This window comes from Podarcis melisellensis, assembly GCF_964234715.1.
Source record: "Podarcis melisellensis genome assembly, chromosome: 4".
Classification (NCBI taxonomy): domain Eukaryota; kingdom Metazoa; phylum Chordata; class Lepidosauria; order Squamata; family Lacertidae; genus Podarcis; species Podarcis melisellensis.
The window spans coordinates 94,490,498-94,513,108 of record NC_138531.1 but is presented as its reverse complement, the minus strand read 5'-3'; the positions used below and the strand labels follow the sequence as shown (position 1 = coordinate 94,513,108).

Sequence of the window (22,611 nt, the reverse complement as noted above, 5' to 3'; positions counted from 1 at the left end):
CCAGGCCTTTGGTCAGGGCGCAGCCTGACTCCCTCCTTTGGCAATCTTCATAGAACTTTAGCTTAATGGCTGCCATTAATTTGATTTTAATTAATTTTGATAATGAAATGTTTTTAGAATGTTGTACTATTTTATTGTTGTTAGCCGCCCTGAGCCCAGCTTCGGCTGGGGAGGGCGGGATATAAATAAAAAATTATTATTATTATTATTATTATTATTATTATTATTATTATTATTTATTATTCCATTAACTGCCAGTCAGAATTTGCGTCCACAGAGCACACTCAATCCTCATTGGGCTATTGTAGGGCTTCTCTTTTTCCCTTAGGCTCCCCCCCCCAATTATATATTTTGGTACTTTTGCAAACCTTGGGCTGGGGCAGGGGACTGTGGGCCTGCAGGTATTTGCCGACTTCTGGTGTGTGGACATTGCTCATTTTTGGCTACCAATGCCTGGAGAATTGAAGCCGCTATCAGTTTATACAGGGAGGTTTCCTAGCTAGCTGGTTATGAAGGAATTTAGAACAGACTCTTTGCGGGGAGAACCTTAGGAGAACTGAAACAGGAAGGCAAGGGAAACTTGGTAGGTCATTGGGCTGCCAACTGGAAAAGCTCATTAAACGTGACATCAGATCCACGCGTAACAAAACCTACCTGTCTGTCGAAAGAGCAAACAGACCCCAAAAGAAAACAGCAGCAGCAGCACCCCGCCCCCAAACACAACCTCATTAGGTATGGCTCTGGTGTGATGTTCAGTTAAAAGGAAGTTCCTGGGAGACAGAAATGCCACAGGAAATGTTTTTTCTCCCAACCATCAGGTGGGATGGTGGTGGGATGACATTTCCAACAGCATCATTCCAGCACAGGCTTGTTTATTACAAGGCTCGTGTTGGCACCGGTGAGCAGATCACAGCTTGTTTACTCCACCAAGATTGGGAGATTGATAACTCTGGGTTGCTGTCCTGGGAAAATAACTCCTACCTACAGGATGAAGGCAAAGGGACGCGGGTGGCACTGTGGGTTAAACCACTGAGCCTCTTGGGCTGGCTGATCAGAAGGTCGGCGGTTCGAAGCCCCACAATGGGGTGAGCTTCCATTGCTCGGTCCCTGCTCCTGCCAAACTAGCAGTTCAAAAGCACGTCAAAGTGCAAGTAGATAAATAGGTACTGCTCTGGCGGGAAGGTAAACAGTGTTTCCGTGCGCTGCTCTGGTTCGCCAGAAGCGACTTAGTCATGCTGGCCACATGACCTGGAAGCTGTACGCTGGCTCCCTCAGCCAGTAAAGCAAGATGAGCACCCCAACCCCAGAGCTGTCCGCGACTGGACCTGATGGTCAGGGGTCCCTTTACCTTTACAGGATGAAGGCAACCTGGGGTTTTCTTTAGCAACACCCCCTTGCTGACTATTTTGGACCAGCCCTGCCTGCACACACAAGAGAGTGAAGTGGTAGATTGCTGAGGCAACTGGCTGCACCACTTCAGACTGCAAACTGGTGTGTGTGTTGTGTGTGTGTGTGTGCCATTTTTGAACACTCCATGTAAAGGAGAACATGGACAGAGAAAATAGTTTCTCCTCCCATAACATTAGACTCCTGGGTAGCCAGTAAAGTGGAAGGCCGGAAGGCTCCGGAAAGATGCTAAAATTACTTCTCCACGCAGTGCAGGGTTTAAACTATGGAACTCCCTGCCACATGAGGAAGTGATGGCCACCAATTTGGATGGCTTTAAAGGAGGACTGGGCAAATTCAAGGAGGAGAGTGCTAAGGATGGTTTGGCAGTTGCTGATTTATTCCAGGGTTGCGTGTTCCTGACTCCTTTGCCAATGGCTACCAGCTGCATCAGAGAATGGATGGCTCAATTGGTTAGAGCGTGGTGCTGATAATGCCAAGGTTGGAGGTTCAATCCCCGTATTCCAGATGATACATTACCGTGTATCATCTGACCCATCGACTGCAATTATTAAGTTTGCAGATGACACCACCATAATGGGTTTAATAGCAGGTGGAGACGTATCAGCGTATAGAGGGGAGGTCCAAAAAATATCTACAATGGTGCCTAAGGAACAACTTGCACCTTAATATCAGCAAGACAAAGGAGATGGTGTTGGACTTTCGGAGGAAGAGAGGAGAACTAGCTCCCCTGTACACTGGGGAGGGCTGTGTGGAGAGAGTCTTTTCCTTTACATTCCTAGGAGTTTATCTCAGTGAAGACCTTACTTGGAAAATAAATACAACCCAGGTGGTTAAGAAAGCCCAACAGAGACTCCATCTCCTCAGAGTATTGCGGAAGAATGATGTCAATCAACATTTGATGATCTCCTTCTACCGGTCAACGATAGAAAGTGTCCTTTCATTTTGTATTACAGTGTGGTACGCTGGTTTGACATCATCTGATAGGAAGTGCCTACAGAGGGTGGTGAATACAGCACAAGATATTATGGGCTGTTCCGTGAATCCTTTGGATGAAATAGCGGAAGAACGTTGCCTCAGGAGAGTGAGGAAAATTCTCAGGGATGATTCACACCCTGGCCGGCACTTTCTGGATCTCCTGCCCTCAGGCAGAAGATATAAAAGCATGATTAGTCACACCAACAGGGTAAAGAACAGCTTCTATCCATGGGCTGTTAGGCTGCTGAATAAAAAGATAACAACAGGGCAACTGACTTTTGGGTTTGGTGGGTGTGCGTCAGTAAACGAGGGGAATTAAGACTAAGAGAGCTGAGTGGGGGTGCTCATGTAATCTCACTGTATGCAAGTTGTCTACAACTCTTTCAATTCCTGCTGAACTCTACAACTCTTTCAATTCCTGCCGAACTCTACAACTCTTTCAATTCCTGCCGAACTCTACAACTCTTTCAATTCCTGCCGAACTCTACAACTCTTTCAATTCCTGCCGAACTCTACAACTCTAGAATTCTATGACCCTTAGGACAGAGTGTTGTGACGCTCATGTCTTGCTTATGGGGTTCCCATTGTGGCATTTGGCTGGTCAGCCAGGAAAGCTGGACAGAGCAGCCCTTTGCTCTCTTCCAGCAGGGCTCTTTCTTGTGGCACAAGAACACTTTTGACCCTTGTCGGGAATGGGGCAAAGGAAAGCACTTACCCTCCGTTGAAAGGGTTCTCCCCGGGAATGATGTGCGTGCTGTCCTTGCCAACCAGGAATTTGATCCGGTCGTAGAACGAATAAAGGTTCTGCTGTGACACCGGGGGCTGTGTCTCCTGTATGATGTCCAGGGGGTCCGGGGAGCCAAGGCAGAGGGTGTTGGTATGGCACAGGGGCTGAAGGCAGCAGTCTGGATCCATACAGTCCATCAGTCCATCTGTGGGTCGGGCAGAAAAGGAAAGATACACACTCAATAGGGGAAGCAGAAGCAGGTGGCTGGAGCGATATTCGGAGCAGCGATAGTGTCAGGGCTGGTTCAGCTGCTGGTCAGCACAGAGTCTCAGAGACAAGCAGTGAAGTTAATTGTTTGTCCAAGAAAACAGTATACAAACAGAGAATACAGTGGTACCTCGGGTTACAGACGCTTCAGGTTACAGACGCTTCAGGTTACAGACTCTGCTAACCCAGAAATAGTACCTCGGGTTAATAATAATAATAATAATAATAATAATAATAATAATAATAACTTATTATTTTAACCCGCCCATCTGGCTGGGTTTCCCCAGACACTCTGGGCTGTTTCCACAGAGACCAAAAATACACTAAGATGTGACACATTAAAAACTTCCCTGAAGATGTCTTCTGAATGTCAGGTAGTTGTTTATTGCTTTGACATCTGAAGGGAGGGCGTTCCACAGGGAGGGTGCCACTGCCGAGAAGGCCCTCTGCCTGGTTCCCTGTAGCTTTGCTTCTCGCAATGAGGGAACTGCCAGAAGGCCCTCGGCGCTGGACCTCAGCGTCCGGGCAGAATGATGGGGGTGGAGACGCTCCTTCAGGTATACTTCAGGTTACATACACTTCAGATTACAGACTCCGCTAACCCAGAAATAGTACCTTGGGTTAAGAACTTTGCTTCAGGATGAGAACAGAAATCGTGTGGCAGCAGTGGAAGGCCCCATTAGCTAAAGTGGTGCTTCAGGTTAAGAACAGTTTCAAGTTAAGAACGGACCTCCGGAACGAATTAGGTTCTTAACCAGAGGTACCACTGCACTCAGGGCAAGACTGGACCCCAGTAAAGCAGTTTGGTGCACCCTTCCCTTTGCAATTTGGGAAACTCTCCTTCTGAAAACACATCTTTTTATTCAGGCCTTTCCTGACCCTCTAAGCTTCAATTCTCCTTCTTTGCTCGTCTGCTATTTTTATTTTATTTTGCTGTTTATGCACACTATCCATGCAACCCACTCAGCCAGCATGAGGATTCCCTTCTCGGTAGTGGCGCCTGCCCTGTGGAACGCCCTCCCCTGAGATGTCCAAGAGATAAATAATTGTACGACCCAGCGCTCGACATTAGCCAGTGTTTTGACCACTTGTGAGCAAGTGAAGATGCCTGGGCGCCAGGATGTCGCCTGACAGCTCCACTATCTGAAGATGAGAATCCTTAGATCTGGGCTGTTTTCACACACACTAGTACCCCGTCCTGTATAATTCTATCCGTTATGTTTTATCTGCATAATTGGAATGAATTTCAGGAACCGAAACGCTTTATCTGTGCAGCCTGAGCAGGAGCAGTGAACAACGTTGTAGTTAACTGATGTCGCCTGTCTTCACTTACCCCAACCCCACTGCCCTGCTCCCAGTTGTGAAGAGTATTCCTATGTCATGAATGGTCTGTGTTCACCATTAAGAAAAAGAGGTTGGAATGGGTCAATGTATATGTGTACCAGCCCTGGATCAAGTGACTTTTCTTCTTTAAGTTCTCAAAGCTCAAGGTTGTCATCTGAACTAACCAGATGTTTTAACTGAGAATCAATCACAGTCAGTCCATCCTTTGAGAAAACCAAGACTTTTGAGCCGTCTTGCCCCAAAATGGCAACTAGACATTCCGTTTCGGCAACTGCAACCCTGGTTTAAGAAGCCATTTGGTGCCTAGCTGATATACCTGAGTTCCTAATAATAAAAATAATAATAAATAATAAATTTTTATTTATACCCACCCTTCCTGGTTCAGAAAACCAGGGTCAGGGCGGCTAACAACAAATTTAAAACAATTGATGCAACAAAAAACAGCATAAAATACAGTATAAAACATGAATAACAATAAATTCAGAATTCAAAAATCAATTTAAGGGGAAAATCCATCCCATAAACATTAGATGATCACCAGGGCTAGCTGGCTAAATTAGTTCTATTTGGGCCAGTGAGGAGACCAGGGGAGAATTAGCTGTGGAATCCCAGAGCGGGTAATCTTAATAAAAAGGGGGAGAAGGAGGGAAGGAAGGGGAATAAAAGATCAGGCAAAGTTCAAATTGAAAGCCAGGCGGAATAAGCCAGGCGGAATAGCTCTGTCTTACAGGCCCTGTGGAAGGAAGTTAAATCCAGCAGGGCCCTGGTCTCATGGGACAGAGCATGCCACCAGGTCGGAGCCATCACTGAGAAGGCCCTGCCCTGGTTGAGGATAATAATGATACGACCTTCTGTAGATGTGTGAAGGTATTGGGAAGCTTTCCATGCCTGATGTTCTGTTGTGGTTCTGTAAATTCTGGGAAGTATTTCTGCCCCAAAATTGGCAGGGTGTGGGGGCTGTGGGAAGATTCATGCAGGGACCTTACCTAGTCAATAGCTCAGTCTCATAACCGCTGAACTGTACTAGCTCAGGTTTATAAATGTGGCTTTGGCCTCCCGACGCCCAGAATAACCAGATAAACGATTGTGGGAAGAGAGAGCAACATTATTTATTAAATCCTTGCTGTTTGCCAAAAGACGTCATGTTGACAATGTTGGTTTTTTTTATGATCGTCATTTTTATTTTTATTTTAAAAAAAGAAAGAACACAGTAGCAAGGGTCCGTTTATAGGCTTCTTTCTCTTTGAGGCTTTAAGCCTTCCTGGTTTAGTGTGTGTGTGTGTGTTTCTGCACAGGTTGTGTGCGGCTGGATGTGCCCAACACACGCAGCTCCTAAATTTCCCTGAGCCAAAGGGAGCCTAATCCTGCAACACCCATTAAAAGTCAAGGGGAGCTGAGGATCTGCTTTCAGAGAGTTTTTAAGAGCTCTAAAGATGTCAGGGGAGGGGGGAAGAAAGGTCCTTTGTCATGCTAGCAGAATAAAGGAAACAAGGAAAGAGGAGCCGGCAGGAGGGGAAGAAACCTCAGCTGCACATGGACAGGAAGAAATATTAGGTGCAAGGCTGCCTCTGCAGCATCCTTGCCTGGTCCCAGATGCTCCGCTGATGGTTTTTCCTCCCCGAAACACATGCCTACTGCCATTGGCAGTTTAATTTTGGCCTTTGCAGTCTTAATCTGAGGCAGAGAAGCCAAGGCGGAAGCCAGCAACGGATGCAGTCATCCGTTCCAGCTGTCCCGCGGAAGCGGATGAGAACAAATTGCACGCACGGGGGGACCTGATCCAGGTTGGAACCGAAACAGGGACAAAGGGGCATTGGGAGAAGGGCCACCGATGGCTATGAGCCATGTTGGTTGTGCTCTGCCCCAACATTCAGAGGCAGGAAACGCGTCTGAATGCCAGTTCTTGGAAGCCACAGGATGGGGGAGAGTTGTTCTCGTGCTCAGGTGTTGCTTGCAGATTTCCCACAGGCATCTCATTGGCCGCTGTGAGAATAGGATGCTGGACTAGATGGCCCATTGGCCTGACCCAGCAGGATCTCCTTCTGTTCTTAAAGGTAAAGGTAAAGAGACCCCTGACCATTAGGTCCAGTCGTGGCCGACTTTGAGGTTGCGGTGCTCATCTTGCTCTAGAGGCCAAGGGAGCCGGCGTACAGCTTCCGGGTCATGTAGCCAGCATGACTAAGCCGCTTCTGGCGAACCAGAGCAGCGCACGGAAATGTCGTTTACCTTCCCGCCGGAGTGGTACCTATTTATCTACTTGCACTTTGACGTGCTTTTGAACTGCTAGGTTGGCAGGAGAAGGGGCCGAGCAACGGGAGCTCACCCCGTCGTGGGGATTCGAACCGCCGACCTTCTGACCAGCAAGTCCTAGGCTCTGTGGTTTAACCCACAGCGCCACCTGCGTCTCTTGTATTAAAAACCAACAAAAGCATTGGATAGGCACACTTTCTCCAAATGCATGCATTGTTGTACACACACGTTGGTCGGGAAACTGCACTGCAAAATCCAGAGGTGCATGAAGGGCAAAGGGGACAGCTGTGTTTTGCTTCACATATTATTATTGGTAGTTTCCAATTAAAATGCAATAATAATAATAAAATTTCTCCCTCATCCCGAGTTCCAGTTATACTCCAAGCTGTCAGCTGAAAGTGCTACTTTATGGGAAGAAAATTCTTGTGCAGGCATGTTCCAAAATTGTCCCATATATATATGCATGCAATATTGACCAGGAACAACTCCAGCTTTGAGCAACACTCTCTGACAATAACAACCACAGCTTCCATTCTTCCGTTCTGTTTTGGGTCCAGATTGCCTGTCCAAAAAACCCACATTTTTTCCTCTCCACTCCTCCAAAAGGCAATTTTTGGTCCTCTTTCACAGAAGCAGAGATTAGAGCCTAAATCCACATATTTGACACATCTGGTGTGGTGAATGGCATCTCTGCTTTGAGCCTATTGTAAACAGAAATGAAGACGGAGGTATCTAGTTTCGCGGGAGAGAAGAAAGTGTCCTTTGTTTTATAGCATGTATGTTTTCATACACTGGCGTTGGGGAGCGAGAGACGGGCGCAGTTTCTGCACCTTCATTTCTGAATCTTTTTCCATAGGAAGTAATCTGGGCCATTTACCACACCAGATGTCAAAACCATCTGAAGCATTCGATATATGTTTTGAAAAACCACAACCTTGGGTCCTTCTGCAACAGATAATCTCCCTCCAATCTCCTTCCCCTTGAAATAGCATTGCTCTTGTAATACTGCTGTCTTAGGAAAGACGGAAGCTGACTTGCAGACTCAGGACATTGGTTTCCCTAGCTCACTATTGTCTACACTGACTGGCAGCAGCCAGGGATTGAAACTGGGACCTTAAATGGCTCAGGATCGCAATACCTCAAGGACCGCCTCTCCCCATATGAACCAACGTGGACTCTGCGTTCCTCCTCTGAGGCCCTTCTTTTGTGTGCCTCCTCCATGAGAGGCCCAAAGGTTGGCAACGTAAGAACTGGGGCCTTTTTTGCAGTGGCTCCCCATTTGTGGAACGCTCTCCCCCGGGAGGCTTGGCTGGTGCCTTCATTATACAGTGGTACCTTGAGTTAAGTACTTAATTTGTTCCGGAGGTCCGTTCTTAACCTGAAACTATTCTTAACCTGAAGCACCACTTTAGCTAATGGGGCCTCCTGCTGCAGCCGCACCACCAGAGCACGATTTCTGTTCTCATCCTGAAGCAAAGTTCTTAACCTGAGGTAATATTTCTGGGTTAGAGGGTCTGTAACCTGAAGCGTCTGTAACCTGAGGTACCACTGTACACCTTTAGGCAACAGGCAAAAGCGTTCCTCTTCAGCCAGGCCTTGGGCCGACCAACAGTCCATGTCCTCTGCAGGACATTGAGCTTAATTCCAGAAGTTTTTGCTTTACTGCAATACAGTGGTACCTCTGGTTAAGAACTTAATTCGTTCCGGAGGTCCGTTCTTAACCTGAAACTGTTCTTAACCAGAGACACCACTTTAGCTAATGGGGCCTCCCGCTGCTGCTGCCATGCGATTTCTGTTCTCATCCTGAAGCAAAGTTCTTAACCCGAGGTACTATTTCTGGGGTAGCGGAGTCTGTAACCTGAAGCGTCTGTAACCTGAAGCGTATGTAACCCGAGGTACCACTGTAATATATTGAGCCAGACCACTTGTCCATCTAACTTAGCATTTCTACACTGACCAATGGTAGCTGTCCATGGTTTCAGACGGGAGATGCCCCAGCCCTACGATTCCAGCAATCAAAGTTGGCAGCTGGGGCATGCGAGGCAAACTCTCTGCCTGGGAGCTACAGACCTTTGCCATTTGGGGACATTCAGGGACACCCCCCCCCTCCAATTTTCAGGATGGCGCAGGCCAACGGAGACCTGCAGTCTGACAAACCACGGTGGTGGGTGCCTTACCTCCATCGTTGTCCTTCCCGTCGCCGCACGCCGTCTCCATGGACGTGTCGCAGCCAGCCCCTCTCCAGCCCAGCTGGCAGACGCAGCGCCACCCATTCATGTCAAGCGTGCACCTGCCGTTGCCGTTGCACAAGCCGGGACAGCCCTCTGGAATGGCAGAAAGGGAAATAACAGTTCTATCACGCCAGGAAGCCATTGGGAAATTAAAACAGGGTCAGGGAGGAATACGCAACCTATCTGTTGTGTCTAGACGTACAGGGACTTGCAAGAACCATGGTTAACGGTCTTCCCTGGGCCGGATTTAGGTTTGATGAGGCCCTAAGCTCCTGAAGGTAATGGGGCCCTTTATATGTCCAGCTGCCCTTTGCCAACAACAAATTGTCACTGTTTTTTGTGTTGAATATATGGTGATTTATGGACCTAATAGGTATCTCAAGCCATTTGCACATGTTGCCTTGCAACCCGTCCATGCAGAATGGAGGCACCCTATATATAAAAAGGTAAAGGTACCCCTGCCCGTACGGGCCAGTCTTGACAGACTCTAGGGTTGTGCGCTCATCTCACTCTATAGGCCGGGAGCCAGCGCTGTCCACAGACACTTCCGGGTCACGTGGCCAGCGTGACGAAGCTAGGTTGGCAGGTGCTGGGACCGAACGACGGGAGCGCACCCCGCCGTGGGGATTCGAACCGCCGACCATGCGATTGGCAAGTCCTAGGCGCTGAGGTTTTACCCACAGCGCCACCCGCGTCCCCTTACCCTATATATAGAAAGGAGCAAACCAGTGATATTTTAGGGAGCAGGCTAGCAGGCAGGGCCCATCACTTACATCGTAGAAGCCTACATAACACAAACACTGTTGCTGCATGTACGTTTTATTTTATTTGTTTTTTATGTTATATTTTGGAAATGTACATCCAGGGTTTTCTTCCTTTAATTTTTTTGGGGCCCCCAAGAGAGTGGGACCCTAAGCTATAGCTTGTTTAGCTTATACGTAAATCCGGCACTTCCACTACAAAAGGAGGTTTGCACCATTTAAGTCAACATTTCTTTTTTTTAAGAGGGCATGCAAGCATCTGAACCCGATTTGTGGGTGGTTCGACATGCAGTCATAATGGAAGATATCTGGGAATGTTCTCCCCCCCTTAAAAACAACAACTTCTTTTCTCATCTCCAAATGGAATAATTTGCAAATTACTATAGTGAACATAAAAGGAAGATTATGTCCTGCATCAATTATACTGCAATTTTTCTTATTCCAGAAAAAAAAACAACATGCGGAAGATTCATTTTCATTAACAGAAAACACTTTCATTCGCTTTGCTTCTTTATGCCACACGTATGCCCACCAATTTATCCATTTACATTATCTCTCTTCTTAGCCAACTATTTACAAAAATAAAACACATTCTCTCTTTTAAAAAACCTACCCCAAAAAGTGATTGGGATTAACCATTTTTTGCTTCAGCATCTTCGTAAACAATTTCGTTACCTCCGTTATAACGGTATATTTTAAATAATCTAGTAATAACCGAGGAAACAAAGCGCCAAGTATTTGAAAAGAACTGGCAGTGAGGGATTTATCGACTGCCGGGAATGTCAACAAGGTATTAAACACAGAGTTTGTCTTATCGAATTAATCATTGATCTGTTCCAGTGTGTTGCTCGAGTCCTAATTTTGAGTACCTTTTTGTCAGAGCAAATCAAAACAAAGTTAAGGTAGGGCCTAGCGCAAATTATACTTCCAACGGGCAGGGTCCCCCGCCCCCTGTTTTTAGCAAAATAATTGCAGACATCCATTTTCATTTGTTCAGCCTTAAGCTTCTTGCATTTATCGTTGGCAAATTTCAATCTGAGTGGTGACTATAAATACGACATAACATTTCAGTACATCTATCCTTTGTCTGCAGTCTTCAGTCATTATCCTGTTTCCACTTAAACTTACAACCAAATCTTCCTGAGATTCTTGTAACTTATATTTTGCCTAGAAGCATGGTGTGTCCCTCCTTCATTCCCTGAGTGTATATATTCATATTATCTCAGACCCTCCAAGTGTCCCTATTTTCCAGGGACAGCCCCGGATTCCCAACACCTGTGGCCCTCCAAGATGTTGTTGGACTACAACTCCCATCAGCCCTGACCATTGCCCATGCTGGCTGGGGCTGATGGGAGTTGCAGTCCGACAACAGCTTCCCCATCCTTCATTTGTAAGTCCCCTACTTCCTGCAGCAACACAATGGCACTTTAGAATTCAAAGGGAATCTCTTGTAGACTAGAATGTCAATGTATGAATTGACTTTGGGAGAGGAGACCCAAATGGAAGTTTTCACAAGCTTGGTGGCAAAAACCGAGCAAGCTTGAGGGCTCATCTGTTAGCACAGATGAACACCACCAGTTTATCATGGTAGTTTGAGGGATAACAGACAAGCAGAGAACACAAAATCCATGGTGCAGGAGGGCTACAAGACTGCTAAGCCAGGCCACTACTAATTTTTGAAAATGAGCTTCTTTAAGGCTTGCGATTGAGCATCTTTTCTCACTTCACCTCCTTTAATAATAATAACAATAAAATAATAATTTTTTCTTTATACCCCACCCTTCCCAGTTCAAAAACCGGGCTCAGGGCGGCTAACAACAAATTTAAAACACTTAATTGTAAAAGCAGCATAAAATACAGTATAAAAACATGAATAACAATAAAATTCAAAGTTCAGAAATCAATTTAGGGGAAATCCATCTAATAAGGGCTAGCTGGCTGAATTAGTCCTATTTGGGCCAGCGAAGAGACCAGGGGAGAATTAGCTGTGGGGTCTCGGAGCGGGTAATCTTCATAAAAGGGGAGGGGGAGAGAAGGAAGGGGAATAAGAGATCAGGCTAAGTTCAAATTAAAGGCCAGGCAGAATAGCTCTGTCTTACAGGCCCGACGGAAGGAGGTTAAATCCTGAAGGGCCCTGGTCTCATGGGACAGAGCATTCCACCAGGTCGGAGCCATCCTAAAAAGGCCCTGGCCCTGGTGGAGAATAGTCTGACTTCCTTAGGGCCTGGGACCTCTAAACTATGGTTATTCATAGACCTTAAGGTCCTCTGCGGGGCAGACCAGGAGAGGTAGTCCCGTAAATACGAGGGCCCTTTAGCAAGCAGTGGAGGACAAAACTGGTAGCATCTGCTTCCAGGTTTAAATTAAACACAGTTTGTCATTGTGTTGGAACCAGGGTCTGTGTTAGTTTTAGCTATGGTTTGCTGGAACGCAGCAGGATCACAAAACACGGTTTCATCTCGGCTTGTTTCCAGAAGCCATAGTTTAAACTAACCACAGGTTGCCCTTGACTAACCATAGTTCATTTACATCTGGAAGCAGATGCTTCTCATTATCTTCCGTGGCACACAGCAGAGGAGAAGGTGAACAAACACGAGGAGAGACTGAGGCACCAGAGTACCAAACCAAGTGTCATTATTGTTTTCCCATGCGTAGCTCTTGCCTGACATTCCGGCACAAATAATGAGCGAAGCTGCGTCTGGGAGGGTGGAAGCAAACAAAACCAGTTGCTCCATATATACAATGACATTTTCCCTCTTTCTACCAAGCCTATTTACTCAGATTAGCGAGTGATTACCTTGCAGTTTTTAGAGACTGGTAGCCGGAATAATCTGCTGCTAATGATCTGGGCAATTAGAGCTCTTTAATTAGTCCCAGTCATAACCCTCCCATTTCCCTCAGAAGGCTCCTTCTAGAGGGTTGATTTAGAGATTAGAGTTGGACGCTGAAGGAGCTTGGGTGGGAGGAGGGATTAAAATTGGGGTTTCTTCCTTGCCCACCCAGCAAAAGAGGAAATGGGGATGCTCTGCTGTGCCCTTCAGATTTTGGTGGGGAAGGGAATACTTCCAGATGAGCATAGATGGATGCAACTGGAATCATCATTTCAAAAGCCCTGAGAACTTTGTTGCACCCCTGTCCACAAATCCGGATTACTTGGTTCTCTACACAGCATGGTTTGCTTGTTTTTAGACCCTTCACCCACTGCTACTCTTTACATGGGGGAGAAGAAGAAGAAGAGTTTGGATTTGATATCCCACTTTCTCACTACCCAAAGGAGTCTCAAAGCAGCTAACAATCTCCTTTCCCTTCCTCCCCCACAACAAACACCCTGTGAGGTGAGTGAGGCTAAGAGACTTCAGAGAAGTGTGACTGGCCCAAGGTCACCCAGCAGCTGCATGTGGAGGAGCGGGGAAGCGACCCCGGTTCACCAGATTACGAGTCTACTGCTCTTAAACACTACACCACAACAATAATGTAGCGCAGGGCTCAGCAACCTTCTTCAGTCATGGGCCAGTCCACTGTCCCTCAGATCATGTGATACTGACCATGTGGTGCTGTACGCTGACTCCTTCAGCCAATAAAGCAAGATGAGCGCCGCAACCCCAGAGTCGTCCACGATTGGACCTAATGGTCAGGGGTCCCTTTATCTTTAAGGAGTCTCAAAGCGGCTAACATTCTCCTTTTCCCTTCCTCCCCCACAACAAACACTGTGAGGTGAGTGGGGCTGAGAGACTTCAGAGAAGTGTGACTGGCCCGAGGTCACCCAGCAGGAGCGGGGAAGCGAACCCGGTTCACCAGATTACAAGTCCACCGCTCTTAACCACTACACCACACTGGCTCTCTGAAGTCGAACTGTTGCATTAGCAGCACTGAAGTCACCTCCTCTGGATGCAAGCCTGGGCAGTGTGTCTGGAGGTCCTGAGCTGCCCAGATGACAAGACCCCCTTTTCTTGGTCTTGCTAATGTGGTCCAAAGGAAGGCAGAGCAAAATGTTTAGCGCCAGCTTGGTGGCAGGAGCTGCCGGAAGGAGGCGTACAAGGTGCCACCCAACTGTCTTAGGGACTCGCACTCCAGATTTGTGTAGGGTTGCATCCTTACATCTCCTGATGATATCTTGCAAGGCAGTGGAGGTTTAGGATCAGAGTTTTCCTTCTCCTAGATATGCTACCTTCCCATTTGGATGAGCCCCATCTGCCCCTTACTTCCCTCTACAACAGGGATGACCAACTCCCAAGAGACTGTGATCTACTCCCACTATAAAAAAGCACAAAACTGCCTTTTGGGTTCTAGATTCAGGTAAGTAGCCGTGTTGGTCTGAGGCAGTAGAAATATATATAATGTCCACTAGCACCTTCATTGTTTAGTCGTTTAGTCGTGTCCGACTCTTTGTGACCCCATGGACCAGAGCACGCCAGGCACTCCTGTCTTCCACTGCCTCCCGCAGTTTGGTCAAACTCATGCTGATAGCTTCGAGTACACTGTCCAGCCATCTCATCCTCTGTCGTCCCCTTCTCCTTGTGCCCTCCATCTTTCCCAGCATCAGGGTCTTTTCCAGGGAGTCTTCTCTTCTTATGAGGTGGCCAAATTATTGGAGCCTCAGCTTCAAGATCTGTCCTTCCAGTGAGCATTCAGGGCCGATTTCCTTCAGAATGGATCGGTTTGATCTTTTTGCAGTCCATAGGACTCTCAAGTCTCCTCTAGCACCATAATTCAAAAGCTAGAGATCAGCCTTCTTTATGGTCCAGCTCTCACTTGCATACATCACTACTGGGAAAACCATTGCTTTAACTATACAGACCTTTGTCGGCAAGGTGATGTCTCTGCTTTTTAAGATGCTGTCTAGGTTTTCATTGCTTTTCTCCCAAGAAGCAGGTGTCTTTTAATTTTGTGGCTGCTGTCACCATCTGCAGTGATCATGGAGCCCAAGAAAGTAAAATCTCTCACTGCCTCCATTTCTTCCCCTTCTATTTGCCAGGAGGTGATGGGTCCAGTGGCCATGATCTTTGTTTTTTTGATGTTGAGCTTCAGACCATATTTTTGCACTCTCCTCTTTCACTCTCATTAAAAGGTTCTTTAATTCCGCCTCACTTTCTGCCATCAAGTAGCACCTTAAAGACCAACTAAGTTTGTTCTTGGTATGAGCTTTCGTGTGCATGCACACTTGGTATCTGAAGAAGTGCGCATTAACACGAAAGCTCATACCAAGAAAAAACTTTTGTTGCCGGACATGACTAAACGACTAAACAACAATGTCTTGAGAAGATTTGGCTGAATCTGTGTGTTTTTCGCCAAGCTCAGCCTGCAGCAAAGCAGTTGCGCAAAAAGTTTCTTCACCGACTCCTTCAGCTCCTCTTTCCTCCTGCAATCGTATCTAGTTTCAAACCCCTTTTCCTTAATGTTTGCTGACAGAACAGAGTGATGAATCCCTTACTGAGATGATGTGTATGAAGTGCTATGTACACTCTGCATGTATTTATCACCAATCATTCCACCGTGAGACCGGGTCGAGTATAAAGATTTGCAGAAACCTCGTCTGGCTGTGTGGATGGAAATGCAAACTGGCTCCTGGCTGCTGCGACTGAGTTTGGAATTTCGTCAGCCAAGGGCTTTGCCCCAAAGAACCCCAGGGACTGTAGTTTTCTGAGGGTGCTGACAATCTGATGCTCAAGACTTCTGCCTTCTCTCTCCCTCAACTGACTGCAATTCCCACAGTTAGTTCTCTGGGGGTGAGGGGACAGATATTAAACCAATTCAAGTCTCTGGTGTAGATAACACCCAGATTGTTTTGCTGGTTTGGATTAGAACAGACCAAATCCAACAGAGTCTCTCCCAGCTCAGCTCAGAACGGCTGATTTGGCAATTCCAACCCCAAACGTGCTAATGATTAGGAATGCCTAAATGGCGTGTTCCCTTCAAGCCATGCATTCTGCTCATGTGAGCAATAAGAGTTATGGGAGCTGGAAGCTACAGCAAGTGCCGATCTCTCCGCAGTGCGTCGTAAACGCGAAGGTTTACGGCAAGCACGCTTGCTTTAACCTGCTGCAAACTTTATGGGAGGGCTGGCTAACCCCCGGACTGGGGCCTGATCTAGCCCCCAAAGGCATTTATACTGCCCTCCTCAGATTTCAGTGGTAGAAGCATAGAGAAAAATAATGTAAAGCAGACACAGTGCGGGTGGGGTTTGTGTCCCCACCAGTCATCATATGAATCATCTGATGAGCAGGTAGAGGTAACTCTCCCCTTCAGCTGATCTGCATATGTCAGCAGGGACAGGAGGTATTTGTGTGTGTGTGTGTGTGTGTGAGAGAGAGAGAGAGAGAGAGAGAGAAGGTTGCTTTTGACCAAATTCATTGGCCTGACAAAGTGTGAAGGTAACCTTTGTGTCCTCCAACAACAACAACAACAACCTGGGCCCTAAGATCATCTTCTGAGGCCCTTCTTCATGTGTCTTCTCCTCAAGAGGTGCGGAGGGTGGCAACATGAGAACAGGGCCTTTTCTGCAGTGGCTCCCCGTCTGTGGAATGCTCTCCCCAGGGAAGTTTGCCTGGCGCCTTCATTATACAGTCAAACCTCAGATCCCGAACGCCAATGTTTTGGCTCCCGAATGCTGAAAACCCGATTTTTGAACATTTTTCGGAAGCCGAATGTCCGACGTGGCTTCCGCTTGAGTGCAGGAAGCTCCTGCAACCAATCAGAAGCCGTGCCTCGGTTGTTGAACATTTTGGAAGCTGAAAGCGCTTCCAGAACAGATTACGTTCGACAACTGAGGTTTGACTGTACACCTTTAGGCACCAGGCGAAAACATTCCTTTTTAACCAGGCCTTTGGTTGATTTGATTGACATCCTATGCCCTTTTAAATTGTGGTGGTTTTTTGGGGGGGTATTGGGTTGGTTTTTTTAAATTTTGATTATTTATTTTGTAGTTTTAGATTTTGATTTTGTTCTGTGAACCGCCCTAAGACCACCGGGTATAGGAGTGGTATATAAACTCAATAAATAAATAAAATAAAATAAATAATAGTGATAATGATAATAAGTTAACCATCCCTGCTTAACAAAGTACAATCTACTCCCTTCAGTTCCTGGCTTGCAAGGTTAATTCAAAGAAGATAAAGCAAGTATTTTATAGATTTTTATAGGGGGTTGGACTCGACGGCCCTTGTGGTCTCTTCCAACTCTATGATTCTATGATTCTATAGATGCCTTTTTTTAAAAAGGGGGGGGGGATGAAAGGAGGGCGACGAACAAGGAAGAATGGAGATGTTCACTACTTCACATCTCTGAATCTGAAGGAGATGAGGTATGCCTTTAAATCCTCTTTCTCCACCCACCCTTGTTCCTCTGTTATCTTTTGATTTGCTGTGCCCCCCAGCCCCCTTCCCCCTATGGAGATGAGAGGCAGGAATGGGGAGAGAGGCACCTATTATTCGCAAGAATTGCCACCCCTCTAAGTGGGTAAACAGAGACAAAAGCAGACCCTTGCCCCTTGAGCTAACAAAGGATACTTAAAAGGGGTGTGTGTGTGTGGAAGCAACATAAAGAAATTCAGGGGCATTTCATTCATTCAATTAAGGGAAAACAACCTAGATGGGCAGCCCTTCCAAAGCGGCCAATTTGGCAAGGAGCAGTAGCCTTTGTTGCAAAGTTTCTCTGTCCCTGAAGGGCTAATTGGCTTGCCAAAGCAGCTTTTGCTGTTCCCGGGGATTAGCGTTTGTTTCGCCACTCTTGCTGTCTCCCCTGTTTGCAAGCACGAGTTGACCCTCTCTGCTTCTTGGATGTCCAAGACAGGCTGCCAAGAGGGAGAGGGTCAAAAACTTGATCTGGAGGTCCACCACCACGTGACGCAGAACGGAAAGGCGGCGGCGCCTTGCAAAGAGGGGAAAGCATATGAGTTGGGCAGGAGATATGAGTTGGGCATGTTCTGCTGGGGTGAAGGGGGCCGAGTTGGAGAAGCTCACGGAGGGTTAGGTTGTAAATGGCTACTAGTCGCCAGGATGTTCCAGGATCACAGGAAGTATTGTGATAGGAATTTTGAGGTCTTCAAGGTAAAGGGACCCCCAACCATTAGGTCCAGTCGCAGACGACTCTGGGGTTGCAGCGCTCATCTCGCTTTACTGGCCGAGGGAGCCGATGTACAGCTTCCGGATCATGTGGCCAGCATGACTAAGCCGCTTCTGGAGAACCAGAACAGCGCACGGAAATGTCGTTTACCTTCTTGCCAGAGCGGTACCTATTTATCTACTTGCACTGGCATGCTTTCAAACTGCTAGGTTGGCAAGAGCTGGGACAGAGCAACAGGAGCTCACCCTGTCGCGGGGATTGGAACTGCCGACCTTCTGATCGGCAAGCCCTAGGCTCTGTGTTTTAGACCACAGCGCCAGCCGTGTCCCTTTTGAGGTCTTAGATGTGGTAAATGTTCATAAGTGTACCAACCAAGCACGTACATAGATCAGCACAGGAAGACCGACCTGGAACCATTTTAGATTCCCAAACTGACCAAATGTTTTCTCTGCAAGGTCAAAGGAAAATGGAAACGCCTCCCCATTGTCTTTTCCTTCACAAATCCTGTCTTAAGGGTATGTCTGTGTTTGAATAGGGTGTGAGCCTGTGACATGGCCCAGGAACTAAGTATTTATCATTACAAAAATACTGGCCAGGCTCCCCAGGCAATCCAATCAAATAACCTGCCAGACAGGAGATAAACAACAACAGGAGAAGAACAACATTCAAATTTCTGTTGTAGACCGCTTTTTCTGTGATGTAGGTATGATGTATCTGGGGTGGTGGTCTTAGATTACACCCCTTCTGTGATGTATGTATGATGTTTCTGGGGATGGTCTTGATCTACAGGGTGGCAATTTCAAAAGTCTTTATAAGGCCTTGCATGCCATTTTTCTGGGTTCCTCCTCTCTCCTGCGGGTGAGGGGAGCACCCTGTTGCAACAGATCAATAAAGATCAGGCTTACTAGCTGCTTTGCTTCTCAATATTCTCTGGTTGGCCTCTGTTATTTTCTCCTACCAATAGGAAACCTATGTAAGGACTCTATATGGGCTCTTGGATACCCCATAAGGCAAAAGGGCAATTTTTGTTTACAGAAGTATGTCCCCCGAATACTACTTGGTGGGGAACAAGAGCCAGGATATGAGGTCGTCCTTCTGCCCTGCTTGTAAGCTACCCATAGACATCTTGCTGGTCGCTGTGGAAAACAGGATGTTGGACCAGGCAAGCTCTTGCTGTGATTCATCACAGTTTTTAATATATTCTTAAGATGGAAATAAAATGGACCAAATCTATGCTTCCAAGTGTCACAAGAAAGCTGCAGAGATAGTGCAGGATAGTGCGCACCCCGGAAATGATCTCTTTCAGCTTCTGCCTTCTGGAAGAAGGTACAGGGTTATAAAGACTAAGACTAGATGCCTGAGAAACAGTTTCTATCCAAATGCAATTTTGGTTTTAAACACAGTGTAAGGTAGTCTCTAGAGGGACAGATTAATCAACCAGCAGCACAATCCAAAGCACGTTTTCTCAGAAAGAAGCCCCACTGAATTAAATGGGATATACTCCCAAGTTTGATTGCACGGGGTTGCAGGCCTACGCATTGATATAAAGGGGAAGCGACCTGGTTTTGCTCTGTAGTCAATAACCTACCATCAGATGCTTTTAGTGGGGCAGGGGGCCTTCTTAACAGCACCCTCCCCACACACCGGCCTCACAACTATGCGCAGCAGTACCACTGCAGTTTCAAAAGGATGCGCTTGTCCAAGTCAATCAAATCTACTGCCATCATGACAGCCATAACAAGAAAGCATTGCTGCCTGTGGCCTCTGCGTTTAATGTGCATAATTAGCAACACGTTTCGAAATGGCAGGCAATACACTCCAGCATATACGTATCTCTCTCTCCTGCTGCAGCTATAATTCCATAAATTAAATTAATACAGTGCGGCTCCCAACCCAGGAGGGTCTTGAAAGACGAAGACTGACTTTGCAGCAGTCTTTTTACGGCTTTTTTTGGGGGTGGTGGTGAGACATTTTAGAAAGTGTGTGGTTTCGAAGGCTGAAAACAAAACCTCGCTTAAAAGCACGGAGGCCTGAATCTCATTCCCGCATAATTTTGATGGATTTATTTGAAAAGCGGCTCTCTACTTTTTGTTTGTGAGGATAGACGCCAGCTTGGTTGTAAGCCAACGTTTCTCTCAAGTGGGGATTCGGGTGGGTTTTGTGTTGTGGTCTGTGTGTGTGTGTGTGTGTGTGTGTGTGCACAAGCAGCAGAAAAGCTTCCGTGTTTGGGGGCTTTTTCAGCAATAGAGGCTAGTTCATTAGTGCTGACCCAGAAACTCCAGCGGGTGCAGAATGCTGCGGTGGGACTCCTTACGGGGTCCTCACCGTGGGATCACATTCACCTGGTGCTGTACCAACTTCACTGGCTCCCGGTGGAGTACAGGATCTGGTTTAAGGTGCTGGTTTTAACCTTTAAAGTCCTATACAGCTTAGGACCCTCGTACATATGGGACCGCCTCTCCTGGTATGTCCCACGGAGGACCTTACAGTCTTCAAACAAAAGCAACTTGAAGGTCCCGGGCCACAGGGAGGTTAGGCTGGCCTCAACCAGAGCCAAGGCTTTTTCGGCTGTGGCTCCGATCTGGTGGAACACTCTGTCGCAAGTCAGTTGACTTTAGTCAATGAAATGTGCATGCAAAAAATTAAAATAACCCACAGCAGTTCTAAAGGAGCAAAAGCACATCTTGCAGCAGAAACACAGGAGGAAATGCCTCTTCTGAGACGGAGCTTACAATCAGCAGTTTTTGTTTCTTTTTGTAATGGAAACAACAGCAACAAAATTTAAAAGCCATTACCTGATTAATCAAGGGCACCACTTTAATTGATGGAAATATCTCAGTTTAAGCTTTTAACTGAACTGGATGAGCATTGCAGCAACGGATGAACGGCCAACAAATGCATTCAAAATATGCTGGGATTTCTTTCATTGCAACTTGATATTGAATTTATCCAGTTTGTATAAACTGTGCCCCACCCCGACACCCGGCTGCAAGTCCACGCAAACTGCTGCATGGTGTGAACTGGCCCATTTGTAAGCAGGTTCACTCGCTGCTTTTTAAGATAGCAAAAAGACATGCTCTGATGCAGTCCGTGGGGCAGGTAGCATATCACCCAGAAATCTTCTCCAACACAGTGCAGTCCAGATATTCCTTGACTCCAGCTGCCATCAGCCCCTGCCACCATGGCTGGTGCTTAGGGGATGATGAAGACTGGAGCGTTTGGATTTGATATCCCGCTTTATCACTACCCTAAGGAGTCTCAAAGCGGCTAACAATATCCTTTCCCTTCCTCCCCCACAACAAGCACTCTGTGAGGTGAGTGGGGCTGAGAGACTTCAAAGAAGTGTGACTGGCCCAAGGTCACCCAGCAGCTGCATGTGGAGGAGCGGGGAAGCGAACCCGGTTCACCAGATTACGAGTCCACCGCTCTTAACCACTACACCACGCTGGCTCTGGCCCTGACCTACAGCACGTATCATAAATGCATCAACAGGTCAACTTCGCTTGGGGATTTTTTCGGAACTTGCGTTCGGCTGAGCTGTTCCTCCGGTCGAGTCCTCCGACAGTGACTGACAACCTGAGCCTCTGATGAGGCTTCAGGCACGTTCCCTCATTACGCAGAGTATAGAAGCAGCAGAAGGACGAGAAATATGAGCTACATTGCTAAGAGTTTTATTTCTAACTACGCAGGCAGAAAAGAATATACATCCTCTCTCTGTGAAAGCAGAGAGGCAACTGGTACAAAGAAACAGGAAACCAGTAATATCAACATCCGTCTCCCGTGAGACTTCCAACAGTCTGGAATCTCTGGAATGTAAACAGAGTCTTGTGACTCCAAGCACTGCACAGTGGCACAAACAGAAACCTAACAGATTTGGCCCCGCTGCTGTCAAGATTACCCATTTCAAACTGAAAACCAAGAGACTTTGTACATCAAACACACTCACCTGTGTCTTCACCTCTTGGGCTGTACAATTATTATTATTATTATTATTATTATTATTATTATTATTATTATTAACCACATGCTGATGCAGTAATTGCTGCTATTCCCACCCCCACCCCCAAATAACTTGGCTAGGTGGGAAGGAAAGATGGAATGGGTAGGATAGAGGAAACATGGATATGACATGATGGAAGTTGCAAAAACAACAACAACAACATTCCCCCTCCATTCAGCCTAAATGCCTGAAAAGCCAGGCTTTTCATACATTAGGTGAGAGCGCTTGTGAACATGGAGAAAAGATGCCATCTGATTTACTGACTCAGGGGCGTGCAAACAAATGGGGAGGGTTGTCTACCTGGGTTTCAAACACAGAGACAAACGAGGGAGAAAAAAGAGGAAAGGAAGACCACCGTACCTTTCACTACCTTATCCAGATAGTGAGCTTGGGAGATAAAAGACAGGACATGTAAAGTAGGGTTGAGTCAAGTGCAGTACAGCTTAGTACAAGACAGTGCAGAAGTGTTACAGAGGCGCCGGGAAGGAGAGGAGGCAGGTCAGAGGTTGGGGAAGGGAGAAAACGACAACATCAGCAACAACAACAACAGGAGACCGAGCCTTTGTTAGGGAGAAGCAGAAAAGT

The 22,611-nt window shown here is 46.8% G+C and overlaps 1 protein-coding gene across 11 annotated transcripts in view; it reads right to left on the bottom strand.

Moving 5' to 3' along the window:
- Positions 1–22,611, bottom strand: part of TENM4 (teneurin transmembrane protein 4) — a 628,724-nt gene that overhangs the window by 89,701 nt on the left and 516,412 nt on the right. For 8 of the 11 annotated variants that reach the window (XM_081909492.1, XM_081909496.1, XM_081909502.1 and 5 more), the window contains 3 exons: positions 22,387–22,413; positions 9,151–9,297; positions 3,101–3,317 (listed from right to left, as the gene is read on the bottom strand). In XM_081909492.1, the coding sequence (XP_081765618.1) occupies positions 3,101–3,317; positions 9,151–9,297; positions 22,387–22,413 (391 nt within the window). The remainder of the gene's footprint in view (positions 1–3,100; positions 3,318–9,150; positions 9,298–22,386; positions 22,414–22,611) is intronic. The other 3 variants (XM_081909498.1, XM_081909499.1, XM_081909500.1) reach the window with 1 other exon arrangement.